This window comes from Colossoma macropomum, unplaced genomic scaffold (genome assembly GCF_904425465.1).
Source record: "Colossoma macropomum unplaced genomic scaffold, Colossoma_macropomum, whole genome shotgun sequence".
NCBI classification, from domain to species: domain Eukaryota; kingdom Metazoa; phylum Chordata; class Actinopteri; order Characiformes; family Serrasalmidae; genus Colossoma; species Colossoma macropomum.
In genome coordinates this window covers 11,848,347-11,871,575 of record NW_023494788.1, presented here as the reverse complement: position 1 = coordinate 11,871,575, position 23,229 = coordinate 11,848,347, and the positions used below count along the sequence as shown (strand labels likewise).

General features: G+C 38.9%; 3 protein-coding genes across 3 annotated transcripts; 1 reads left to right on the top strand and 2 right to left on the bottom strand.

The window, feature by feature from the left end:
• Nucleotides 1–156: 156 nt before the first annotated feature.
• Nucleotides 157–3,912, bottom strand: hnrnpa0a (heterogeneous nuclear ribonucleoprotein A0a). Its single transcript, XM_036568476.1, has 4 exons — nucleotides 3,010–3,912; nucleotides 721–825; nucleotides 544–610; nucleotides 157–336 (listed from the first exon to the last, which is right to left on the bottom strand). The coding sequence occupies exons 1-2, from the start codon at nucleotides 3,830–3,832 to the stop codon at nucleotides 767–769; spliced, it is 882 nt and encodes a 293-aa protein (XP_036424369.1). The 5' UTR covers nucleotides 3,833–3,912; the 3' UTR covers nucleotides 157–336; nucleotides 544–610; nucleotides 721–766.
• A 787-nt stretch (nucleotides 3,913–4,699) lies between these two features.
• On the top strand, nucleotides 4,700–11,849 carry dpf2l (D4, zinc and double PHD fingers family 2, like). The gene is made up of 11 exons (XM_036568475.1): nucleotides 4,700–4,807; nucleotides 6,218–6,378; nucleotides 6,481–6,588; nucleotides 6,989–7,185; nucleotides 7,312–7,401; nucleotides 7,495–7,579; nucleotides 7,662–7,793; nucleotides 7,994–8,125; nucleotides 8,275–8,387; nucleotides 8,954–9,035; nucleotides 10,855–11,849. The coding sequence occupies exons 1-11, from the start codon at nucleotides 4,776–4,778 to the stop codon at nucleotides 10,935–10,937; spliced, it is 1,215 nt and encodes a 404-aa protein (XP_036424368.1). The 5' UTR covers nucleotides 4,700–4,775; the 3' UTR covers nucleotides 10,938–11,849.
• A 1,269-nt stretch (nucleotides 11,850–13,118) lies between these two features.
• Nucleotides 13,119–22,751, bottom strand: LOC118806401 (muscarinic acetylcholine receptor M1). The gene is made up of 2 exons (XM_036567816.1): nucleotides 21,918–22,751; nucleotides 13,119–14,594 (listed from the first exon to the last, which is right to left on the bottom strand). Exons 1-2 carry the CDS (start codon nucleotides 22,641–22,643, stop codon nucleotides 13,866–13,868), a joined length of 1,455 nt encoding a protein of 484 aa, XP_036423709.1. The 5' UTR covers nucleotides 22,644–22,751; the 3' UTR covers nucleotides 13,119–13,865.
• Between the last annotated feature and the right edge of the window lie 478 nt (nucleotides 22,752–23,229).

Below are 23,229 nucleotides of genomic sequence, written 5' to 3'. Positions count from 1 at the left end.
TTATTCTGCAATACCTTGAAAAATGGGCTGAAATGCTGTAAACTCAGCATAGCTCATAGGAGAAATGGCATTAACTAATCAGCCTCTATCGTCATTGTTCTTGATATCCCCCACCCCCACCCCACAGAAGAAGAAGAAAAAAAAAAAGACAAGCAATTTTATTCATATATTTTATTTAATCATCAAACATGTAAAAGTACAGTTCATTTTCTACATGGAACTCCATTAGCTCTGGTATTTCAACCAGTTTCAAATTTCAACTGAGGGATCTGGCAGAGCAATATCTTTTCACTTCCATGGCATGTTGCACAGAACGATGGTATGAGCCTCTGCAGCCTGGCAAAAAAAAACAAAAAAAAACAAAAAAAACATAAGAATTAGGTGGGAAACACTTGCATTAATATTCTTATGCAAATATTGTAATTTGCAAAGTTACCATTACAGCTGTTTTTCTGCTTTTTAGAATAAGCAATTCCACAGTAATTCTGTAACATCTAAATAAAACCCAGTACCATTAATATTTTAAATGCAAAATGGTTTTACCCGTGCTGTGTTGTCCAAGTACTCTCCAGGTACTCCTGGGCAGGAGCAACTGCTTTCTGAAGATTGCCTTTGGTAGATTTTAAAATAAAAAAAGGATTTTAATAACTTTCAAAGAAGTTAAAAATTAATACCTGTTTGGACACACACGCACACACCCCTCCTAGGTGACATGCTTACCTTATTTACTGGCAGAGATTTCCACATCTATCAGGTCAGTCAAACTTCATCCACCAGCTTGATTTAAAACCATGAAATTACTTAATCCCAGCAGTTTTGCCATTTCTGCAGGGAAAAAGATAGAGAGATGTTACTATGTTATCAAATAATTAGGTAGTTTACTAAATAGGCCTATTGGCCAAACCCATTCACAGTCATTCCTTCAGGGCAAATTGTATTGCTTAATTCATGGAAGGGAGGTAAAATGCAAGTTTTTTTTTTGTTTGACAATTGCACACATTCACACAGTTCAACAGGCCAGACCAGTGCTGATTAAAACTACTTAAAAGCCATGAAAGGTTTACTACTACAGTTTAACGCACAGAACAATCAACAATATCCAAGTCCGTTCAGTGTGCCATTAATGTATAGGGACAAAACACAAGCAAAACACCGAGATGATGAGGGAGGGGGGTATTGATAAGATGTAAGGTAAATAACTGAAGCCACAAACCTTGCATAAAAATGCTGATCTCCTTGCATTTGGTGTCAATAATATCTGGAACTAATGCATCAAGTAAACAGGAACTAAGCCCCACACTCCGGTAAGACCTTAAACTGAAAATTGTCTAAAATATTGGATTAAGACATAACTAAAGCGTAGTACCACAGCTTCACACACATTCAACAGTATATTCTAATTACCACTTTAGTCATTCACATGATCCTCAAATAAACTTACGTTCATAATAAAAATGTTTAAACTTATGTTGCATGCACGCTTTATTGGATCATCTAGCAAATACCTGATGTAAGTAGTTCAGTTGTTCCAGGTGGATCCATATGGTGTTTAAGACACACTCAATGTAATGTCTTGTGTATAAAGTATTTCTACAAACCTGAAACCTGGTGCGAATATCCTATGGACTTTCAGCTGGGTTTCTACAGCTCTGGAGTACCCCTGGAGAATCCAATGACGTAGTAGTAGTGGACACAGCTAAGGTATAGATCCGTCTTATCTGATCACTAAAAGTATTGGAACAGAGCTCTAGACATATTTTAAAGTAAAGACAACATCCTTATTTAATGGCTGGGGAAATATTAAACTCCCCACTCATTTGATGAAGCAATGATCAAAGTACAAAGACAATGAGGCTGAGACCAGGCTCGTCTACAAGTTGGAGACTAAGCTAATGTGTTTAGTCTATTCAAAATCACCCAATGAGGCTCATCGTGTCAATAAAACAATGGCTAATGGAACTTTTATTAATAGAAATACATACAGTTTAAGTGTAACTGAAAAACAATATTTAATAGGTCAATACCTTTCAGTAATACAGTGAGACAAAGCATTTAAAGGAACTTAAGTCCTCTTCTGAATTAAACTAAAGTAGAAAAACCGGCAAAGCCGAGATCAATCCTATCAGGCTGTTCAACGAACACAGGTTCACTTTAACATGACAATATTTTCCATAATAACGAATCAACTATTTGACATTTATTGGGAATCACATGTCAGTCACTATAACGGATGAGTAGAATATCTGATGAACGTGACACGAGAACGAACCATGACCTGGTCCTTCTACATGCTGCGCTCACAGCCAGGTTCTGAGCTCGAGGGAGAGTTCATCCGTTTTAGGGCGAAAAGATGCACCAAGCCCGCTCACCTCTAGTGACCAACAAGCCTAGTTAAAGCAGAACTAAGGGCTAAAAATTAAATTAACTGCACGGAAATTGACAGAGCTAACTCTGTTACATTAAGTCCCAGATTTAACACTTCATAAACTCAGGTAAAAAAATGAAAAAATAAAAGACACAAGATACAATACAATATGCTAAAAAGAGGAAACACATGCCTATGCTAACAAGCAAGTGGACTAATCTTAACTTAATTCAGACATAAGCTTTGTAAAAACAGTTCTCCGACAGGTAACCTGCCCCTGCCACCCAAGGGAAGTCAGATAAAAGTAAAGATCCAGAGTAGTAGTCCTATTAACTTGCTGTAAATCCGCCTAGTATGTTAGGGAAGAGATCGATGGACTGTTGTATAGCTGCTGTAAGAACTTGATCGCTGGATTTAATAGTATAGGCCGCATAGGTACGCCCTACCTATATTGTAGCTAGGCTGGATTAGTTGAAGATTCTTGTATGAATGGAGTTCGAGTCCTGGGGAAGGAGCAGCTCTTAATCTCGGACCTAAAATGCGCTCTTAATACGAGCCTCCGTAACCCCCCCTGCCGTACCCACTACCACCACCACCACCGCGGGAGTAAGGAGCGCTGCTTCTGCCCGAGTAATTAACGTTACCTTTCATTGGCCCATAGCCAGAGGACTGCTGGCCATAGCCGCTTCCAAAGTCATTGTAGCCGTTACCGCCGCCGTAGCCGCCCATTTGGTCCCCGTAGCCTCCCCCATACCCGCCACCGTAGCCACCACCGTAGCCGCCGCCATAGCCACCGTCGTTGCCTCCGCCATAGCCACCTCCGTAGCCGCCGCCATAGCCCCCGCCTCTTCCACCGCCATAGCCGTTCTGGGGCCTTCCCATGCCGCGTCCGCCTCGTCCTCCCCGGCCGCCACCACGACCGCCAGCCGTTTGCATCTCTTGCTTGGTCAGGGCTTTCTTCACCTCCACTTTGTGCCCGTTGATGGTGTGAAATTTGAGCACGACCGCTTTGTCCGCCGAGTCGTTATCGTCGAAGTAGACGAAGCCGAAGCCACGCTTCTTGCCGGTCTCTTTGTCCGTGATCACCTCGGCTTTCTCGACGGGGCCGAACCGCGAGAAGCATTCAATAAGGTGACTATCTTCGATGTCGTCTTTGAGACCACCGACGAAGATTTTCTTGACCTTAGCAAGGGCTTCTGGCTTTCCAGCGTCTTCTCGAGCCACCGCTCGCTTGATCTCCACGGTGTTGCCGTCCAGGACGTGCGGCCTAGCTGCCATGGCCGAGTCGGCCTCCTCCGGCGAGGTGTAGGTCACGAAGCCGAAGCAGCGGGAGCGTTTCAGCTGCTGGTTTTGTACAACCACGCAGTCGGTCAGCTGCCCGAACTGCTCGAAATGCTTGCGCAGTCCTTCGTCGGTGGTTTGGACATTAAGTCCGCCGACAAAAAGCTTGCAGAGTTGGTTTTCCATTTCCACGCTGGTTTAGTTGCCGCCAACAAGCTCTGTGATCCGTGTATCTAAAATGGCGGTTGCACGCTGTAATAAATGGCGGCGGAGTGAAAGGCGGTGACGTCACCGGAGGTCGTACCCTACCCTGATTTTCAAAAAATCACAAGCACCTCCCCCAACACAGTGTTAAAATGGTAATTTTGTGGTACAAACTATAGATATTTACAGCTGATTAATTAAACACACACAGAAATTTATTCGAAATATGGTGCATTTTCTTGTTATGACGGTTAAGCTTAACGTTACGCTAAGGTTCAAACAAAAAAACGAATGAATGAATGAACACAGTTATATTAACAATCACAAAAAACTTGTCCCTTGTCTTTACGTCTCATGCAGGTGGTCGTCGAAAAATGTATTTAATAGCTTTGTCAGGAATTGTTTCAGGGTTATGTTTTTATGCTTTCTCCCTTTATACTGCATAGTGCTTGGGGTAAAATACCGTCGCGTGTTACTAATAACGTTGGTGAAAATCGCATACGAAGCTAAAGTCAGCCTCTAATTCGCCAGCTTGTTGTTTTAATTTTTCTTTCCAGTTTAAATAGTACAGCGGTCACATTGGCGCATGTAACTGCTGCACCATATAAGGTAGAACGGGAAAACAAGACGTTGGCTAATAAGAAGCTGACTTCAGCTTCGTAGACTATTTTTACTAACATTGACTTAAGTCTCGTAAATCGCTTACAGTTTTGAGCGATATTTATGGTGCAAATGTATAAGAACCATTAAACAAAACTAGATTCCTAATTCAAGAGGGTTTCTGTGTAAGACGGACATCTTCAAAGAACAAAGAGCTCAGTGGAGACCAGGCTGTGTTTGAATAAAGAGGTGGAGGTGACGCGTTAGTTCCTTTAACCGCAGTGCGCAGGCGCGGTATCCACATAACACACCATTACAGCAAAAAATGGCGGCCGCCGTTGAGAATGTTGTTAAAGTGTGAGTTGAATTACCTTTTTTTGAATACTTGGATGAAAATTTACTGGTTGTTACCCTCATAGAATTGGGTAGTTTTATAGTGCAGTACTCAAAGTTCCATGTAAAGGAGAAAGAATTTGGTTAGGTAAAGTTATCGATTTAAAGAGTGGCTTGCTAACTAGCAAACCAGCTGCAGCTTCTCCATTCATTGTTTTCCAAGAGAAGCAAACCCTGGTCTTAGTTATTAACCTTTCTCTTGTCTAGCCTGTGTGAGTAATATTCAGCTGGAAACAGTTATAAGTGCTCTTTACTGAATGTGTAGACTTTATGCAATTTGTAGTTGTTGGTAAGAACGTTTTTATGTTTGCGTGTAGGAGACTTGCTCATCTAGCTATTGTTTGGTTGAAGAGCGTTTCTTTGTTTAACGTCACTGGTAATGGGATATTAAAGGGGAATTCCACCTATTTTTCAAAATTTCTGCACGGTTCAGTGGTTGAGATACAAAGGCATTCAGAATGGTTTGATCTGAAATGGTGCATTTGTAGAGAAACGTAACCTACCGATTCAGATTTTCTTTACAGTGGTGGTGATAGGAATCAGAGGTCCCGAGTCTACAGTACAAATGTAGCCATTTTATTTAGTTACTATCCTGAATCACTAATCAATCTAGACGTGTCGTCTGAGTTTTATATGTAACGTTGGTGATGCTAAAATAGTGGTAAATCCCAGCAAAAAAAGAGTTTTCTTTGAGGACTGTTTTGCCTGAGAACACCTTTTGTGTACCCCTTCAGCTATATGTTTTAGGCCAAAACTCTATCACACAACTGTTGTAAAGCAATGTTTCAGACACGAGACTGAGTATTCATAACCATTTTATGTAATAACTTTCTGTGAGGGAGCTTTTAGAGGCAATAAACACTTAAGACATCTGGTTCCTGTGACCACCACTGTGAACAATTCTGACCTCGTTAGTTTCTCTAGAACGAAGCATTTTACACCAAACCAATCTGAATGACTTTGTTTATGTCATAACCATTTAATTTTGCAGCATTTTTGAAACACTGGTGGAATTCCCTTTAAAAGAATAGTTCAGCAAAATCTAATGTACACAATTTTCCCCTTATCCTAGACATGTTCAGTGTCCAAAGTTTGCTTCTTTAGTTTTGCAGTGGAGTTACGAGGCTAATATTATAGAGGACTGTTACCTGTTAGCTAACTTAACCTATATTAGCTTGAAGCTCCCCTGCAAAACTAGAGAAGCAAACCGAACATGTCTTTGGCTGATTGACAAATTTTTGAGTACATTTGAGTTGTTGAACTATTCCTTTAAAAAATGACTGCAGTAACCAAGTAAATTTTTTATTTGTAAAAGGATTTGAGTTCATAATGTTTTAGTTTTTTTCCTGCTTTTGTTTTTGAATTGTGCTTTAGGTTGGGTGAACAGTACTACAAAGATGCTATGGAACAGTGCCACAATTATAATGCCCGGCTGTGTGCAGAGAGAAGCATCCTCATGCCTTTTCTGGACTCCCAGACAGGAGTGGCTCAAAGTAACTGCTACATCTGGATGGAGAAAAGACACAGGAGTGCAGGTTTGATCTGCTTTGTTTTATCCAGTACCTTCTTGTACCCTTTACCTCTATTGTTTCACTGAGTCCCAGTAGTTTCTCACTATAATCTTTGTCCCTAACTAGGCATAGCTCCAGGCCAGCTGTACACATATCCTGCCCGCCGCTGGCGAAAGAAGAGGCGAGCACACCCCCCAGAAGATCCTGCTTTAGTATTTCCCCCGCTCAAAGCAGGTATTTGATATAAGCTTATATAATAATAATAATAATAATAATAATAATAATGGTAATGCATCATATATGTCGCTGTCCAAAGAAAAACATCTCCATTTTTTTTTTCAATTTTTACTTTTCTGCATCAGCTTAGCAGCTGTCATTTACATTGTGTGAAATTTCATGGAGATTGGACCAATACAAATGCTGCAAAACTGCCTGAAATAAAATATCTTCACATTAATTTACATTGAAAGTAAAGAACATATTTGCCTTCTCCTGTGAAGTTACTATTTTGGCAACTTGTTTTTCTTTGGAGAGCCACAATATATAAAAACGTATAGGTATAAAAGTTGGTATAAAAATAAAATCTGATAGCTTATGTGTTCTTCTGTATGTCCCTTCTATTTCTTTCTTAAAGCGGAGCTAGAATTAGGGCTAAAGAAAGATGTATTAGGGACGTTGGATGGTAGCAGCCTGGAGGCCTTGCTGAAAGGAGAACCAATGGATAAGAGAGCGCCTACAGAAGTCCGGGGCCCTGAGGAAGACTCTAGTGTGGCAGAAATCACAGGCACCACTGGGGCCAGTAGCCACAGTACCTCCACACGAGTCAGAAAGGTGTGAATTTTTAATAAGACAGCTAATTTTTTAAGATCATTTTCTGAAAAAATTTATTAGACAATTGTTTCTAGGTATTTGTAGATGACTCTGTTATTAATGGCGGTTCTTCACACTTTTTCATAGAGAATACTGGAACCAGAAGATTATCTGGATGACCTGGATGATGAAGATTTTGAAGAGGAGACTCCAAAAAGACGAAAAGGAAAATCTAAGGTAGCTTATGCTGTGACGTTTCGTACCTTTTTGAATAGTTGGATGATTGATTTTGTCTGAAGCAGGAGGGAACTGCTGTGCTTTGTCTGTTAGGGTCGTGGAGTGGGAAATGGGAAGAAAAAAATGGAAGCTGCAGCAGCAGCGCTGGAAGACCGTGATAAACCTTATGCCTGTGACAGTAAGTTGCTTTTTTCTTGGATAAAAGCTTTGTCTGTTTGTGAGAACTTGCACATTCATTTGAACTAATTTTACCTGCCTAGTCTGTGGAAAGCGCTATAAGAATAGGCCAGGCCTGAGTTACCACTACACCCACTCTCACTTGGCTGATGAAGAGGGTGAGGACAAAGAGGAGGCTGAGATCCATGCTCCTGCACCACAGGAGGAGACCAAGAGTAAGTGTTCTCAGGCATATGCAGATTTTTTTTTTATTCAGTGCCAAGTGCTCAGTAGTTAAATAACAATGACCACTATAGCTGATAGCCTTTCAGTCCATTTTAATGCAAATTATGCTTTCAAACGTGTTAGACATTAGTCTTCCGTAGCTGTTTCAAAATCATTTATAGAGAACTTACATCAACTCTTTCATCATCAGCTCCTAAGAAAGGACCCAATGGTTTGGCACCACCGAATGATTACTGTGATTTCTGCCTGGGTGACTCTAACATGAACCAGAAAACAGGCCAGTCCGAGGAGCTTGTGTCCTGCTCTGACTGTGGACGTTCAGGTAGGTTTTGTCTAAAAAACACAAATTTACTAATTGAGTTTGTAGGTTAGCTATTATGCCATACAGCATATCAGTATTTTCTATGTGGTACTATTGTTGAACTATTTTGTACTACTTACTGCACCATAAGTGATATTTCTCTTTCCCAGGTCATCCTTCTTGCCTGCAGTTTACAGCAGTAATGATGGCAGCAGTGAAAACATATCGGTGGCAGTGCATTGAATGCAAGTGCTGTAATGTTTGTGGCACATCTGAGAATGATGTGAGTTCACTCATCCATACATGCATAAACACACTCTTTCTCCCTCACGTCACATCCCTCATGTCATGCATGCAAACTAGGGATGCACTGATGATTAATTTTAATGTCAGAATCTGATTTCCTTACAGCCAAACTGGCCAGTGGCCAACACATTATTTGCTCTTTAATGGGCTGAACTGGCATTTTAATTTTAAATCAGTTGCCTATTTAAATAGCATTGATCAAATATCATCGTCATCATCATTGATCAAAGTACACCAACATTAGCGGCAGCTAGCTGTGTAGCACAAGGGGTCAGGTATAATTATGCCAAGATGTTTTGGTACAGGTGTAGCAGCAGCTTTCAAATACAAAAAGAGTGCACTTATCTGACTCATTTACCTCATAAAACTGCAATACAGATCTGACCAAAAGAAAACAATAAATTGGCAATTTGAGCAAAAATCTGCTGATCCCAGTCTTAGCCAGTTCTGACTGTGCATCCCTAATAACCTTGTATAACAGCAAAACTAATACAGATTAATGTAACTTCTTAGACTTATCCTCTTCTGTTTGTGATGACTTAGGACCAGCTCCTGTTTTGTGATGACTGTGACCGAGGATACCACATGTACTGCCTCACTCCACCCATGTCAGATCCTCCAGAAGGTAAATAATTCACACAGTCCCAACACCAACATAACCATATTTATTAGTTGTGTTAAATTATAGCTATATTATGGATATAATACTTCAAGTCTTCATATTGTGGTAAACATCAGTCTACCAGGATTGGTTGGGGATATGTTGATATTTTGTTGTTGCTCATACAGCAGACCCCACTGTATGCATGCAGTGCCCTGCTTGGTAGAAAATTACATGGAATATGCTGAATGTTATTATCCAACTGAAGGTAATTCAGGGTGTTTTTGTTGTTTAACTCCCCCCTGACCACATAATTACTATAACTAATTGTAGTTCCAAACTAAAGCTGATTTGATTGAAGACAAAAATGATCAAATACATTTTGGTTAAGAAATCACCAATTTAGTAACCTTACAGTATGCATAAAACTGCATTTTTTCAAAAAAATATATTTATTATTCGCCATGACAACCCCAAGTTTTGTTTGGAATTTATCATGATATGCTCACTTAAGACCACATATAAAAGAGATACGCAACACTACCATCATTTTTTTTTCAGATATGTCACACAGAAATAGAACAAAAAAATCACAATATCACACTTAAGATTAAAAAAAAAGAATTCTCTAATTCCAGTTATTAAAATGATCTAAGTTCGGAGTCCTGGGGACACATGCTATTCCTGAACTGCTCAATTCTAAGTTTTCCAGGCTTTTCCCTGAAGGGAGGTCCTGGAGGAGAGGAAATACTGAGTTAGAGACATTATAATCACCAAGAGTTTCATGTTAAGGCTATGTATATAGTTAGTTTCCTCCTCACGTAGCTCAGTTTTTCCAAACCAAATAATTACTGAGACATTCAAAACCCTTTTTAGTAAGTTTTAGTTAGTATGACTGAATTATTGCACTAGTTTTCTCAGCTGGTTAAAGTTCTCTGCTTTCTAAATATAAACTGCACATTTTCATTCATTAACTCAATCCAGAATCTTTTCCTTTATACTCACTGGTAGAAACTCTGCAGCTACCTTCCTATAATTAATTGTATAAAGATACTGTTAATGCTGTGGAGTGCTTTAGATTATAGACTAGACCGACTGTTAGTGTTAAGATTGCCTGGTCCACACACTGTTTTGCGTGAAATTGAAGAGCGCAGTGAACATAAACTTCAATTAAATATGCTGATGACTGTTAATTAATTAGCACCGATTAATTAGCACCGATTTATGTGAGACCGGTGTGCTTTACAAAATAAGAACACTTTGTCTTAGCCACATTTTATCTGTTATTTGTCATGTTTTAACAAGACATAAATGCTAAAGTATTTAGTTGGAGCATTTTTGCATCAGTTTCATCTCCGTCGTCAGAAATGAACATTGAACTTAACACTGCCCTGTGTGTTGTCTCATTAACAGAATTTAATACTAAGGTATCATTGTGTAAAATTCTAAAGACAAAATCTGCTGATTGCTGAATCCATGAGTATCTGTAAAGAGTTGCAGGGCACCTTTCAGAATGGATTTAGCACCTGGGTCATATATAATAAATACATTCATTCAGTGATCTGTAGATGCATAAAAAAATAATCGTTTTCTACAAACAACTTGAGATATTTACATAAAACGTACAGAAGTTAACTGCATACCAAGGCTCACACGCCAGAAACAGTATTAAAAAAAAAATTACAATGTTTATCACTCGCAAATGTACCACTACTGCTGTGATTGTCCCCCAAACCTGTTGTATCCGTCCAGTGTTCTGGCACATTGTTGTAGTTGGTATCTGCACCATAGAGTCTAATTACTATTTGAGCTTGGTTGTCATTTTGTGTTTTTGCACATATAGGAAGTTGGAGTTGTCGCTTGTGTCTGGATCTTCTGAAGGACAAGGCTTCCATCTACCAAAGCCAGAATACTACAATGGAGTAATCACGACAGGACTGCTCATGAAACCACACAAGAACACACATTCCCTTCTTCCTCCTTACTCACAATAAAAGTCCTTTTTACACTACGTGTTCTACAGATCCCTCTCCTCACAACACCTTCATCAGCCACTGACCAGAAGCATGGCTTGGCTGAAGTGATTGTACAGCAGCTGAAGGAGTTTGGCGAAAGGATAGAGGGGAAAGGAGGCTTCCATTTGGAAATGAAAGCTCCGTGACCTTCACTTCACCACTGTCTCAGTGTACTTCTGTGACTGTTACACATTTCTACTGAGCACACTAAGAAAAGGAATGAAATGGATTATTTTCATAGATTTCCCTCATTGATTGATACTGGAGCTGATTTATTTGACTGAGCATCTGTTTTATCTGTTGCCAAATTTTTTATTTTGCTCGTTTACAGTGCATGTCATTAATCAAACTACATGGCCTTATTCCAAGATATGATGGATTTTATTATCTATATGTATCTGAAGTTTACCTCTGTTGTTGTAACTTTTCCTTGCAGGAATTCACGGTGCCAAGGTCCAAATTCACAAAGCAGCTTTGTTTTTGTTCCTTCTTTCCTTTAGGTATTTCAAAGAGTAAATGTCACATATTGTTTCTGCTCTAGATGTGTATGATGGGCAGTATGCAGTGATTATCTAAAAACAAAATCAGTCATATGGTAAAGAGCATATGATGTACTCTCATGCACAGACACCCTGATGGGGAAATTTCTGAAGGCTTATCTTTTTTAGTACAATTTTGTACATTATATACATTATATAGCTGGTATACTAACCATATTTAATGTTTGTTTACTGTAACCTTTTTGTATTTGGTTATGTGCTTTTTTTTATATATATATAAAACGGTGGAACTTTGTTAGTGTTTGGTAATGAATGTAATGCTGTTGTCTTTTTTGTTTTTTGTTTTTTGTGTATTGCTCTTTCCTCAATAAATATACATGTAACATAAGCAAGTGTTGATAGTTTCACATTTTCAAACACAGCACAGAAAATCTTAGCATTGCTACAAATACAGTAAACCAAGACTGCAGACTGGGACACTATTTTAACAAAATACAAAAAACATCCACTTAATATGACCTGATATAGCATTCACAACAGTATGAGACAAGCTTTAGTACTTCTTGGTTGAGTCCAGGTCCAAGTGCTTTCTTATAAGTTAAGCGATCAGATGCAATACAGCAGGATGTTTGTAACAAATGTAGATTTTGCACATGTAGATATTGTTCAGAGTAACTTGTATTTGCGAAAGACCAAATGTCTTTTGGAAATCTGTGCTTAGAGATGATACTGATACTGAAAGTTTGAGTATCGACTGATACGGATCCAGTATTTTTTCTTTAAGAACTATAACAAAGCTAAAAACAAAGTATTCACACAACTGACATAACAACTCCCACATATGCTTTGCTGGATAGCTAGCTACTTGCTATTGTTAAAGGGACATTCTAACCTTAAAAAGCATCTAAAAGTAGCATGTTATTTACACCGATCAGGCATAACATTATGACCACCTCTTTGTTTCTATGCTTATTGTTCATTTTATAAGCTCCACTTATTCCATCTGTTTCTCTCCATACTTTGTTAGCCCCCTTTTACCCTGTTCTTCAGTGGTCAGGATCCCCATGGACCCTCACAGAGCAAGTACTATTTGGATGGCGGATCATTCTCAGCACAACACTGATGTGGTGGTGGTGTGTTAGTGTGTGTTGAGCTGGTACAAGTGGATCAGACACAGCAGTGCTGCTGGAGTTTTTAAACACTGTGTCCACTCACTGTCCACTCCATTAGACACTCCTACCTTTTCAGTCCACCTCGTAGATGTAAAGTCAGAAGTGATAGCTCATCTGCTGCTGCTAGTCCTTCATCAGTGGTCACAGGACGCTGTTGGCTGGATATTTTTGGTTGGTGGACTATTCTCAGTCCAGCAGTGTTTAAAAACTCCATCAGCACTGCTGTGTCTGATCCACTCATACCAGCGCAACACACACTAACACACCACCACCACATAAGTGTTACTGCAGTGCTGAGAATGATCCACCACCCAAATAGTACCTGCTCTGTGAGGGTCCATGAGGGTCCTAACCACTGAAGAACAGGGTAAAAGGGGGCTAACAAAGTATGCAGAGAAACAGAAGGACTAATGTCTGTAATTGTAGAACTACAAAGTGCACCTATATAGTAAGTGGAGCTGATAAAATGGACAATGAGCGTAGAAACAAGGTCATAATGTTATGCCTGATCGGTGTGTGTCATGTAATGTTCTGTAGCGCAGTACCGTATTCCTTAGCCTCATCAAGCTGACAGAATTCACAACTGTGTTGCATTTTTGTGTTTTCATCCATCAACCGTTCTCTCACTACAATACCCAGCATGCATTGCGCATATACAACAATTGGAAATCCCCCAACACAGCCATAAAAAATGCACTGGCTAAATAAAATACAGATGTAATATTCAGATTCCTAGCAGTAACGCTTTGCTACATTGCTTCCTTCTGCATTAGCCAGGTAGCAAGGAAAACGTTAGTCTTTAAACTGGAAAATCTCTTGGGTCTATTGTGGCGTCACCGTAGGAGGCAGGTAGACACGTTTACAACAGATGTAAGTTAGCAATAATTGGGTTTCTTCATTTCGGCCGGCGCCCCTTTAACATTAGGCTACATGTGGCTACTATTGTTACCATGTGACCTACTTTATACAGCTTTACAACATGTTGCAGTACAAGTAACATCACAGTCATATTTCCGGTTAGATTTGTTACAAAACTGGATTGGATTTGTTCTTTTTATTCTCTAACACCCAGTCCAGCATTTTCTGTTGATATTGACCCCATAATGGGTATTGCATTGGTGCCATCTCTGTTATGATGCTTTAGAGATGTGGACTCCAGTGAGGTGACTAGCTGCCCCGTGAAAATGTCCATCTAAATGTCCCCTTCTTTTGCTTCTTCCCCTTGCAGAGCAGCAGAGCCTTGAAGGTGACCCGGAATTGCTTGTTGCAGAGTGCATAGCAGACAGGGTTCACCGTGCTGTTGACGTAGCAGAGCCAGTAGCCCAACTGCCACAGTCCCTCAGGGACACAGTCCTCACAGAAGGTGGACACGAGCACCATGATGTTGTATGGTGTCCAGGTCACTATAAAGGCCAGAAGAATGGCGCATAGTGTCCGAGCTGCTTTCTTTTCTCTGATCAGAGACCAGCTACGGGGCTTGCGGCTTCTCTGCACTGCTGCGTGGGAAAGAGAAGAAGTTCTTGTGTCTGTGTCTGGACAGGAGCTGCTAGACTGACCGATTGACTGTTGGCTGTCTGACTGATAGTCCTCCACATGGGTATCAGACTCGATGTCAGAATCATTCACTGAATCCAACCTTTTACTTATCCGAACTAGAGGAATGTATATTTTGTTGTTCTCCTCGTCTTTATTGCAGAGGCTGCCATTGGTGCCAGTCTGTGGGTGGCTGTTTGCGAGGGCAGTGTGGGAGGAAGGTCTGATGTAGTGCTCCCTCTTCTTCTTCCACCATGCAGCTGTGCAGTGCGTGATGGAGGGGCAGAGGCTTCTCGGCCTGTGCTCTGGATTCTGCTGGGCAGTTGCCTGAAGCCTGGACTGGGACTGGTGCTGAGAGGACCTCTGTGAGGAGCACATCCAAAAAAGAAAATATTGTTACACTATACCCTAATGAGGACAAGCTGGCCTATTTTTTGCTTGTTCTTTTAGTGGTCAAGTTTAATACTTATCTCTGTGTCCAGTTTACTCAGTTGCCTATATGGATCATTCTACTGAAATTGGTTTAAAGCCAGAGTTCGAAACTCTGTTTCATACTTGGATTTAGATTAAACCTTTTTTTGCTTTGAATGACCATAGAACTTAATTATGCTTAGTTTATTAAAACAAATGCTTGAACTTTCCATTTTGTCACTACCAAAACTATAATAACATTACCAAAACTTTACCAAATGTTCTGGTAGTGACTGTTTCCGGTAGTAGTTACAATTTTAGCAAATTTTGAGCATAACTCAAAAACAAATCATAATATTTTTTCATTCAACACAAAACAGTTTGTATTTGTGTTTCGGTAGTGACAATTCTAATCGTTACACACTGATTTTCAGATTTGGGACACGTTTTCTTCAGAGCTCTTCAAAGATCTAACTGCTCACCATGTGGCCCTGAGGGAGTTTCAGTCTAACTTACTGTTCTAAACAGCAGAGTCATGGCTAAAATAAGGCTCTCTGCATGGACTAAAACTCTGTGTTTCATCAGTGACATGAAAACATGAGATGGCATTTTTTTATTTAAAGTTATTTAAAGTATTTAAGTTTTTTTATTTAAAATTTAAACTCATGATAAATCAAAATTTTTCTAATTCACTTTAAAAATATAAAAATACTTTGAAAAAATAATTAAGTATTATTTTCACAAGTTGAAATTTAGGAGTTAGGGGTTTGGGACAGCCACCTCCTAATAAAAACTACACTATACATGATGATTTAGTATGTATTTAGATTATTACTCTCTCAATTAACGCCTTAGGTTTAAATAGATCATGACATAATCCTTGTAAATGTCTGAATATCTCATTGATATTTTTAAATGTGGGGCCACAATTCGAACTAATTTGGTAGAATCGTCCGTATAGTAAAAATACATCAAAAGTTCAAAAGCTTCGAATCAACATTCTCCATAATATGAAATTAATTTGGTTGGAGATACATGGTTAAAATAATTCCAATGTAATGTGCAACTGCACAGGTTTCAAATAACTAGTAGGAAACTAAAAAAAACAATAATAAATAAATAAATAAACCCGGCAAAATACTAAAAATTAGAGCTGTAGATGTTTTAAAATACCTGAGAAAGCTGCAAAGTATCTAGGTTGTTTTGACTTGGTATCAAAAGGCTAGATTTGTTACAAAATTGGATCACATTCAGTATCTTTCTCCTCTAATATCTGCAGGGTATGGAGGCCCACTCTTGCCAAGAGAGAAAATATAAACTGTTTCATTTCTCTTTTACTCATTCTGGCAGCAGTCTGTTAGATTTTTCACATAGTATCTCAAAATTATGACTTTTTTCCAAAACTTTGATTCTCAAAATAATGACATTAAATTTTAAGAATGTAAGTAAAAAAGTAAGTAAGAAAGTAAACACTTGGAATAATGTTTTCAAAATATTAAGAAAATAAGTCATTATTCTGACTTAGCAAGTCATTATTTTAAGATACTAAGTTAATATTTAGAGACAATAGAGACAGCTGCACAAGTGAGTTGCAGCAGGTCTTCAGCTGAAGTTTTGTAGGTGAAAAAGAAGGCAGCTTTCAGGAGTGGGGACAAAATTCCTCTGCCTCTAACATGCCAAATACAGTCTGGAAAAGGGATTAAAGCAACAAAGAGAAAATACTCAGACACGCTAAAAAGCTATTTTGCTGCTACTGATTCAACATCTGCCTGGAAAGGCCTCCAGGAGATCACGGACCACAAAGTGAGAAAAACTCCCTTTCTTCTGAACGATCGCCAGTTCACCAACAGCTCTACTGCAAATTTGAAAATGCAAATGACCGTCTCCCTCATCTCACCATCAATGAGTGGCACATTTACAGGCTCATCAGGAGGGAAGAGGTGAGAATGGCTCGAGGCCCAGACCCAGTTTCATCATCCACACTAAAGCACTGCTGTGATTAAACAGTACCTGGTTTCACAAACATTTACAGCAAACTGTAATAAAGGCATCATGCAGTATAATCATAACCATTTCATGTTAGAACTTTCTGCTTTTGGGGGCATTAAACTCTTCAAACGTCTGGTTACTATCGTCACCACTGTGAACAATTCTAACTGAGTGAGTTTCTCCAGAACAGAGCATTTCTCATCAAAACACTCTAAATGACTTTGATTTTTAACTTAGTTTAACTTATTTTTAATTTTAAGCTTAAAGTTTATTAAATCTTTATATGGGTTCTTGCATCTGCACTTGCTGTTCCCGTAGGACATGGGATTCTTGGAAAAATGGAATTTTTTTTCTATCCTACGGCCAACATCCCACAAAACAGTGGCTGTTCCATTTTGTTTGTCCAGCTGTGGTGCTGTTGTGCACAGTTATAAGCTGAAGCTGGCTTTGGTTTATTCTCTACTGCTCTCTATCTCTCCCCTCTCTCTCCTCTCCTCTCTACACAGAGTTAGAAAAATATTTTCAATTAAACAATTCAATGTTTGTGGATTTAACTGCATCAATCAGTGGTCCTCTGTTATTACCCTAGTCCTGTAAAATACAAAGATTACAGCACTAAATGACTACAAGTCGGTTGCTCTGACTGATGTATCCATGAAGATCTTTAAAAACCTGGTACCCATCCACTTGGAGGCTATCACAGACCCCTTGCTGGACCCACTGCTGTTCATGTACAGAGCAAATGGGTGCCCTATACAGAAAGGTGACACGAATTATTCTTTGACACAGCAGAACCACTTTTAGTTCCCTAATGAATCATGTTTGAAAGTGTTTTTCAAGTGTGAAGAAATTTTAAAGAAGCATAAAATGTTAAAATATACCAGTCCAAGGACTTCCTAGAACTTCTACATCATGTGGTGCTTCTTTAAACATTAAAAAGGTTCCTCACACATCTCATTTATAAATATGTCTTTTAAAGAACCATCTCTAGAAAAGTTATTTACATATCCAGAAGTGGTTATTTTATGGCATCACACAAAGAACCCTTACTGGCACCTTTGTTTTTAAGAGTGAACCTGGCCTTGCACTTGATACAGCACCTTGACAGCTCAGAGACCTGTGTTCTGTTCATGGAGTTCAGCTCAGCTTTATGTTCCTGTGTAGCCATATATTCAGAAACCTGAAGTGAGAGAAGAGTCTCCAAAACACTTGAGAATATGTACAACAGCAGGGTCATGAATTGTGCTGGCAAGATTTTAGCCAACCCCTTTCAACCTGGACATCAACCATCCACTTCCCTCTGGCAAAAGATTCAGGGCCATCAAGAACAACTAGACATGTTAATATATATATATATTTTTTTCCCAGAGCTGTAGCCCTCACTGACCACAGTGGACACCTTGCTCTTTTGACTGAACCCTTCAATCCCTCTTGCTGTGGGTCATATGCAGTGTGCGAAGTATCTCCTGGTATTTGGTTGACCCCATGTTGGCTGGCTACTCCAGCATTAGCTGGCTGTTAACTTACCATAGCAGCACTGATGCTGGCTTCAGTAGCAGCAAAATGCTTGATTTAACAATCTTCCTTAGAAATTGCTCTTTTCTAGTTTGGTAACGTGGCCTTTCACATTAGTTGAGATCTTACACATCTTCTCTTTTGTCTTTGGTTTGGAAAATGAGTTGCAATTAACTCTTTCCACCAGTGTCTTGGGAAATTGCAAATTATGGCATATAGTAAATTTTTTCAGAGGTATCCCAGGCATAGTTACAGTTATAGGCTATGAAGAATCAACTGGGTGAACAAATTTGCTATAGCACCACCCTGAGGCAGACCAGTGTAGCAGCAGCAGCTAAACAATGAGCTCTCCCAGAACTTGCATTTGAGCGTCTAAATTTCCTAATGGACAGCATAACATCACCATAAGCTTATTTTCAGGGCCTCCCGGAATTGTGATTTTGAGACATTCAGGGGGTCTGAAAGGTTAATATGGGGGTCCTGGATCCCTCCTGTATTTCGCACCTTGCATATATGTCTGTTGCTCAACACTATACTATGCCACGTAGATTTTCTATATCAAATTGTATACTTGTATCACTCATACCAGCATGTGATTAGATCTTTAAAAACCTGGTCCCCATCCATTTGGGGGCTATCACAGACCCCTTGCTGGACCCACTGCAGTTCATGTACAGAGCAAATGGGTGCTCTGTACAGAAAGGTGACACAAATGATTCTTTGACACAGTAGAACCACTTTTAGTTCCCTGATGAATTATGTTTGAAAGTGTTTTGCAAGTGTGAAGAACTTCTACATCATGTGGTGCTTCTTTAAACATTAAAAAGGTTCCTCACACATCTCATTTATAAATATGTCTTTTAAAAAAACATCTCTAGAAAAGTTGTTTAGATATACAGAAGTGGTTATTTTATGGCATCACACAAAGAACCCTTACTGGCACCTTTGTTTTTAAGAGTGAACCTGGCCTTGCACTTGATACAGCACCTTGACAGCTCAGAGACCTGTGTTCTGTTCATGGAGTTCAGCTCAGCGTTATGTTCCTGTGTAGCCATATATTCAGAAACCTGAAGTGAGACAAGAGTCTCCAAAACACTTGAGAACATGTACAACAGCAGGGTCATGAATTGTGCTGGCAAGATTTTAGCCAACCCCTTTCAACCTGGACATCAACCATCCACTTCCCTCTGGCAAAAGATTCAGGGCCATCAAGAACAACTAGACATGTTAATATATATATTTTTTTTCCCCAGAGCTGTAGCCCTCACTGACCACAGTGGACACCTTGTTCTTTTGACTGAACCCTTCAATCCCTCTTGCTGTGGGTCATATGCAGTGTGCGAAGTATCTCCTGGTATTTGGTTGACCCCATGTTGGCTGGCTACCCCAGCGTTAGCTGGCTTCAGTAGCAGCAAAATGCTCGATTTAACAATCTTCCTTAGAAATTGCTCTTTTCTAGTTTGGTAACGTGGCCTTTCACATTAGTTGAGATCTTACACATCTTCTCTTTTGTCTTTGGTTTGGAAAATGAGTTGCAATTAACTCTTTCCACCAGTGTCTTGGGAAATTGCAAATTATGGCATATAGTAAATTTTTTCAGAGGTATCCCAGGCATAGTTACAGTTATAGGCTATGAAGAATCAACTGGGTGAACAAATTTGCTACAGCGCCACCCTGAGGCAGACCAGTGCAGCAGCTAAACAATGAGCTCTCCCAGAACTTGTATGTGAGCGTCTAAATTCCCTAATGGACAGCATAACATCACCATAAGCTTATTTTCAGGGCCTCCCAGAATTGTGATTTTGAGACATTCAGGGGGTCTAAGAGGTTAATATGGGGGTCCTGGATCCCTCCTGTATTTCGCACCTTGCATATATGTCTGTTGCTCAACACTATACTATGCAACGTAGATTTTCTATATCATACTGTTTACTCATATCACTCATACCAGCATGTGATTATTATATGGTTCTTCTGAGGAATCGCTAAAAAAATTCTTGTTGACACTACGCGTAGTTTCGGGTGTCTGGTCTGTTCAGTATGTTAAACGTGAGTCATATGTCTGCACTCAACAAAACAAATTCCTTAAATGTGTAACATACTTGACGAAACAAAACTCATTCTGAAGAATTCTCACAAAATTACTGCAAATAGATAATTTAAGTACATCATTTATCGGCTTCTCATTGTTCACAAAATATCTAAACGTTAAAGAAATATAATGGTAACATTTTCTATTAAGCTTGCATTCATAAGCCATTGTAATGTACTTATAATTCATTGTAACTTGGTAACAATGCATTGTAAACATATTTATAAACTTTTATAATGCATCATAAACATGTAACACAAGTGTCACTAAAGGCATTATAATACCCTTTAAATGAATAATGAACTCTGCACCTCTAAAGTACCTCTAATGCATATTAACATTTAAAATAAAAATTACTATAAATATTAAAAATGCCAATTGCAAGTAATGCGAGAGACATTTTATGTTATTATATAATATATAATATGGTCCTATAAACTTTACTTTAGTAAACTTTATTTGTTTTTTGTTTGTTGACATTTAATGTCAAACAAAACACAAACATATGATTACTTAAAAAACTTTAATGTTTTTGTAACTTATTAAAGTTCTAAAAAAAAGACTACAGTAAGTTCAGTTATTTACTACTTTTGTTTGTTCTACAACATCAAAATATGACCCGAATACATAAGTGGCATCAAATGGACCTTAGGGAGCTTTTTTTCAGGTGATCCTGGAAAAATAAATGATATGAAGTATATTACCGTATACAGGCTGCACACTGACAGATACACAGTCACATTTAACATTCAAGTGTGAATAACCTAAAACTTCAGTCACTTTACTGGAAGCACTTTGTGATGGCATTTTAAATGTTCATAATGTTTTTAACTGTGAACAAGTATTATAGGTATTTTATATTTATGCACAGGTCATTATCCCTTTTAAAGGCATTATAACGGACAGTGACAATTGTGTTACAATATGTTTATAAGTCATCAAAGAATTAATTATAGCACATTATTACAGACTTTTGATGCATTATTAGCGTTTATAAGTATGCTTACACACCATTGTTACCAAGTTACAAAGAGTTATGCGCACATTTTTAACTATTTATGAATACAGCCTTCATAGAAAGTGTTACAAAAACATCTTCTTGCATCTAGTTTGCAAAATACGAACCAACACTGTTAAAACTATTATTATACATAAAATAACTACCAAAGAAAAAGTAAAAAAAAAATGGTATATTATATTATTACTGTCAGAACAAAAGTTTATATCACCATTTTGGTCATTTCTTTATATTTTTTACACATTTTTAAAATTTCAATGTTTAAATTGTCCGGTGTTTAAATTGTATGGAAACTTCATGATGAATGAATGAATAGAAATGGTCCAAGATGACGTTGTAAATATAATAATAATAATATACATAATATAATAAAATATAGTAAAGTAATAACACTGACATAATGAAATCTTCTTGAATTTATTGACAATAAATGTCGATATTTCTTTTTGGCTTCTCTTGTAAAGTTGCTATTTTGGAGATTCAATGTTTCGTACAAACAGTGACTAACTAACTAACTAACTAACTAACAAACAAACTAAATAAATAAGTAAATAAATAAATAAATAAATCTGTATAAATAAAAGAAAATGAATCCATTAAATGATTCCAATTGTTTGATCTCTATTCAAAAATATAATGTACAGTCTGCTTCTTAGCTCACCTGTGACGACTTCTTGGTATCCCCGCCCTGAGATGCCATTAACCCAGCCAGCTGCTTTGAGCGTCTCTCTGTCTCTCTGTACACCTTCCAGTACAGAGCCACCATCACACTGACAGGCAGGTAAAAGGCTGCAATGGCTGTCCCGAACGTGATCACAGGCTGAGACAGGAACTGGATCGAACACTGGTCTTCAGGAACTGTCCTCTGGCCAACTATGTGCTGCCAGAACAAGATGGCTGGTGCCCAAAGTATAAAGGACACGCCCCAGGCCAGGGCTATCAAAAGCGCTGCTCTTCTGGTGGTCCGACTGGCCCGATAGGTCAGAGGTCGAGTGACGGACAAGTAGCGGTCAAAGCTGATGGCCAACAGGTTCATGACAGAGGCATTGCTGGCCACGTAATCCACAGCCAACCAGATGTCACAGGCCAAATTCCCTAATGTCCAGCGGCCAATCAGAATGTACGTTGTGTAGAGGTTCATTGAGATGGTGCCCAGGATGAGGTCAGCTACAGCCAAGCTCAAGAGGAAATAGTTACTGACTGTCCTGAGGAGTGGGTTGACCCTGAAGGAGATGATGACCAGGATGTTGCCTATGATGGTAATGACTGAGAGAGGGATGGTAATTAGCATAATCATGGCCCCCTTCCAGGTGATGGAAGCCCCAGCAGGCTCTGCAGTGCCATTGGAAGAACTGGACAGAGTAAACGTGGCTGTCGTAGTGTTCATTATGACAGAAGACCACCAGATTATCTTGATTCACTGGACTCCAGACACGTGGTCTTCATAACCATCGCTGCAGCTTGTATTGCTTTGCATTTTTATGTCGTGCTTTTCTTGCAGCCTGTGTGGACCAACAGTTCTTATCAGTATCAGAAGCACACAAAGACTGTTAGACACCAGAGAAAGGATTAGGCACAGATGTAGCCAAACAAAAACGATGTACTCCAACTGCAGCAAGGTGAAATGGACACTGAAAGTACTGCTTGCCTTGCATGCACTACTGTAAACTCTTATCTAATCAGATGTACTTTGTGATTAAATGTTTCTAAAGACTCACTGTGACGTACTATTCAAGGAAGGTGGAAGGTTTCAGTGTTATACACGTAAATACTGCACATCTAAGCATTACTGAACTAACCTGTTTTTGTATGTCTTTCACTTTAAGCTCTACAGTAATTAAACTGTATAAATCTAATAAAAGTATTTCACTTTCAGATTTGTACGCCATAAATGTGTTTCCAGCATTTATTGATACTGTGCAAAAGTTAGAGACCACACTTACTTTATTATGGTTGCACATTGCAAAGCAACT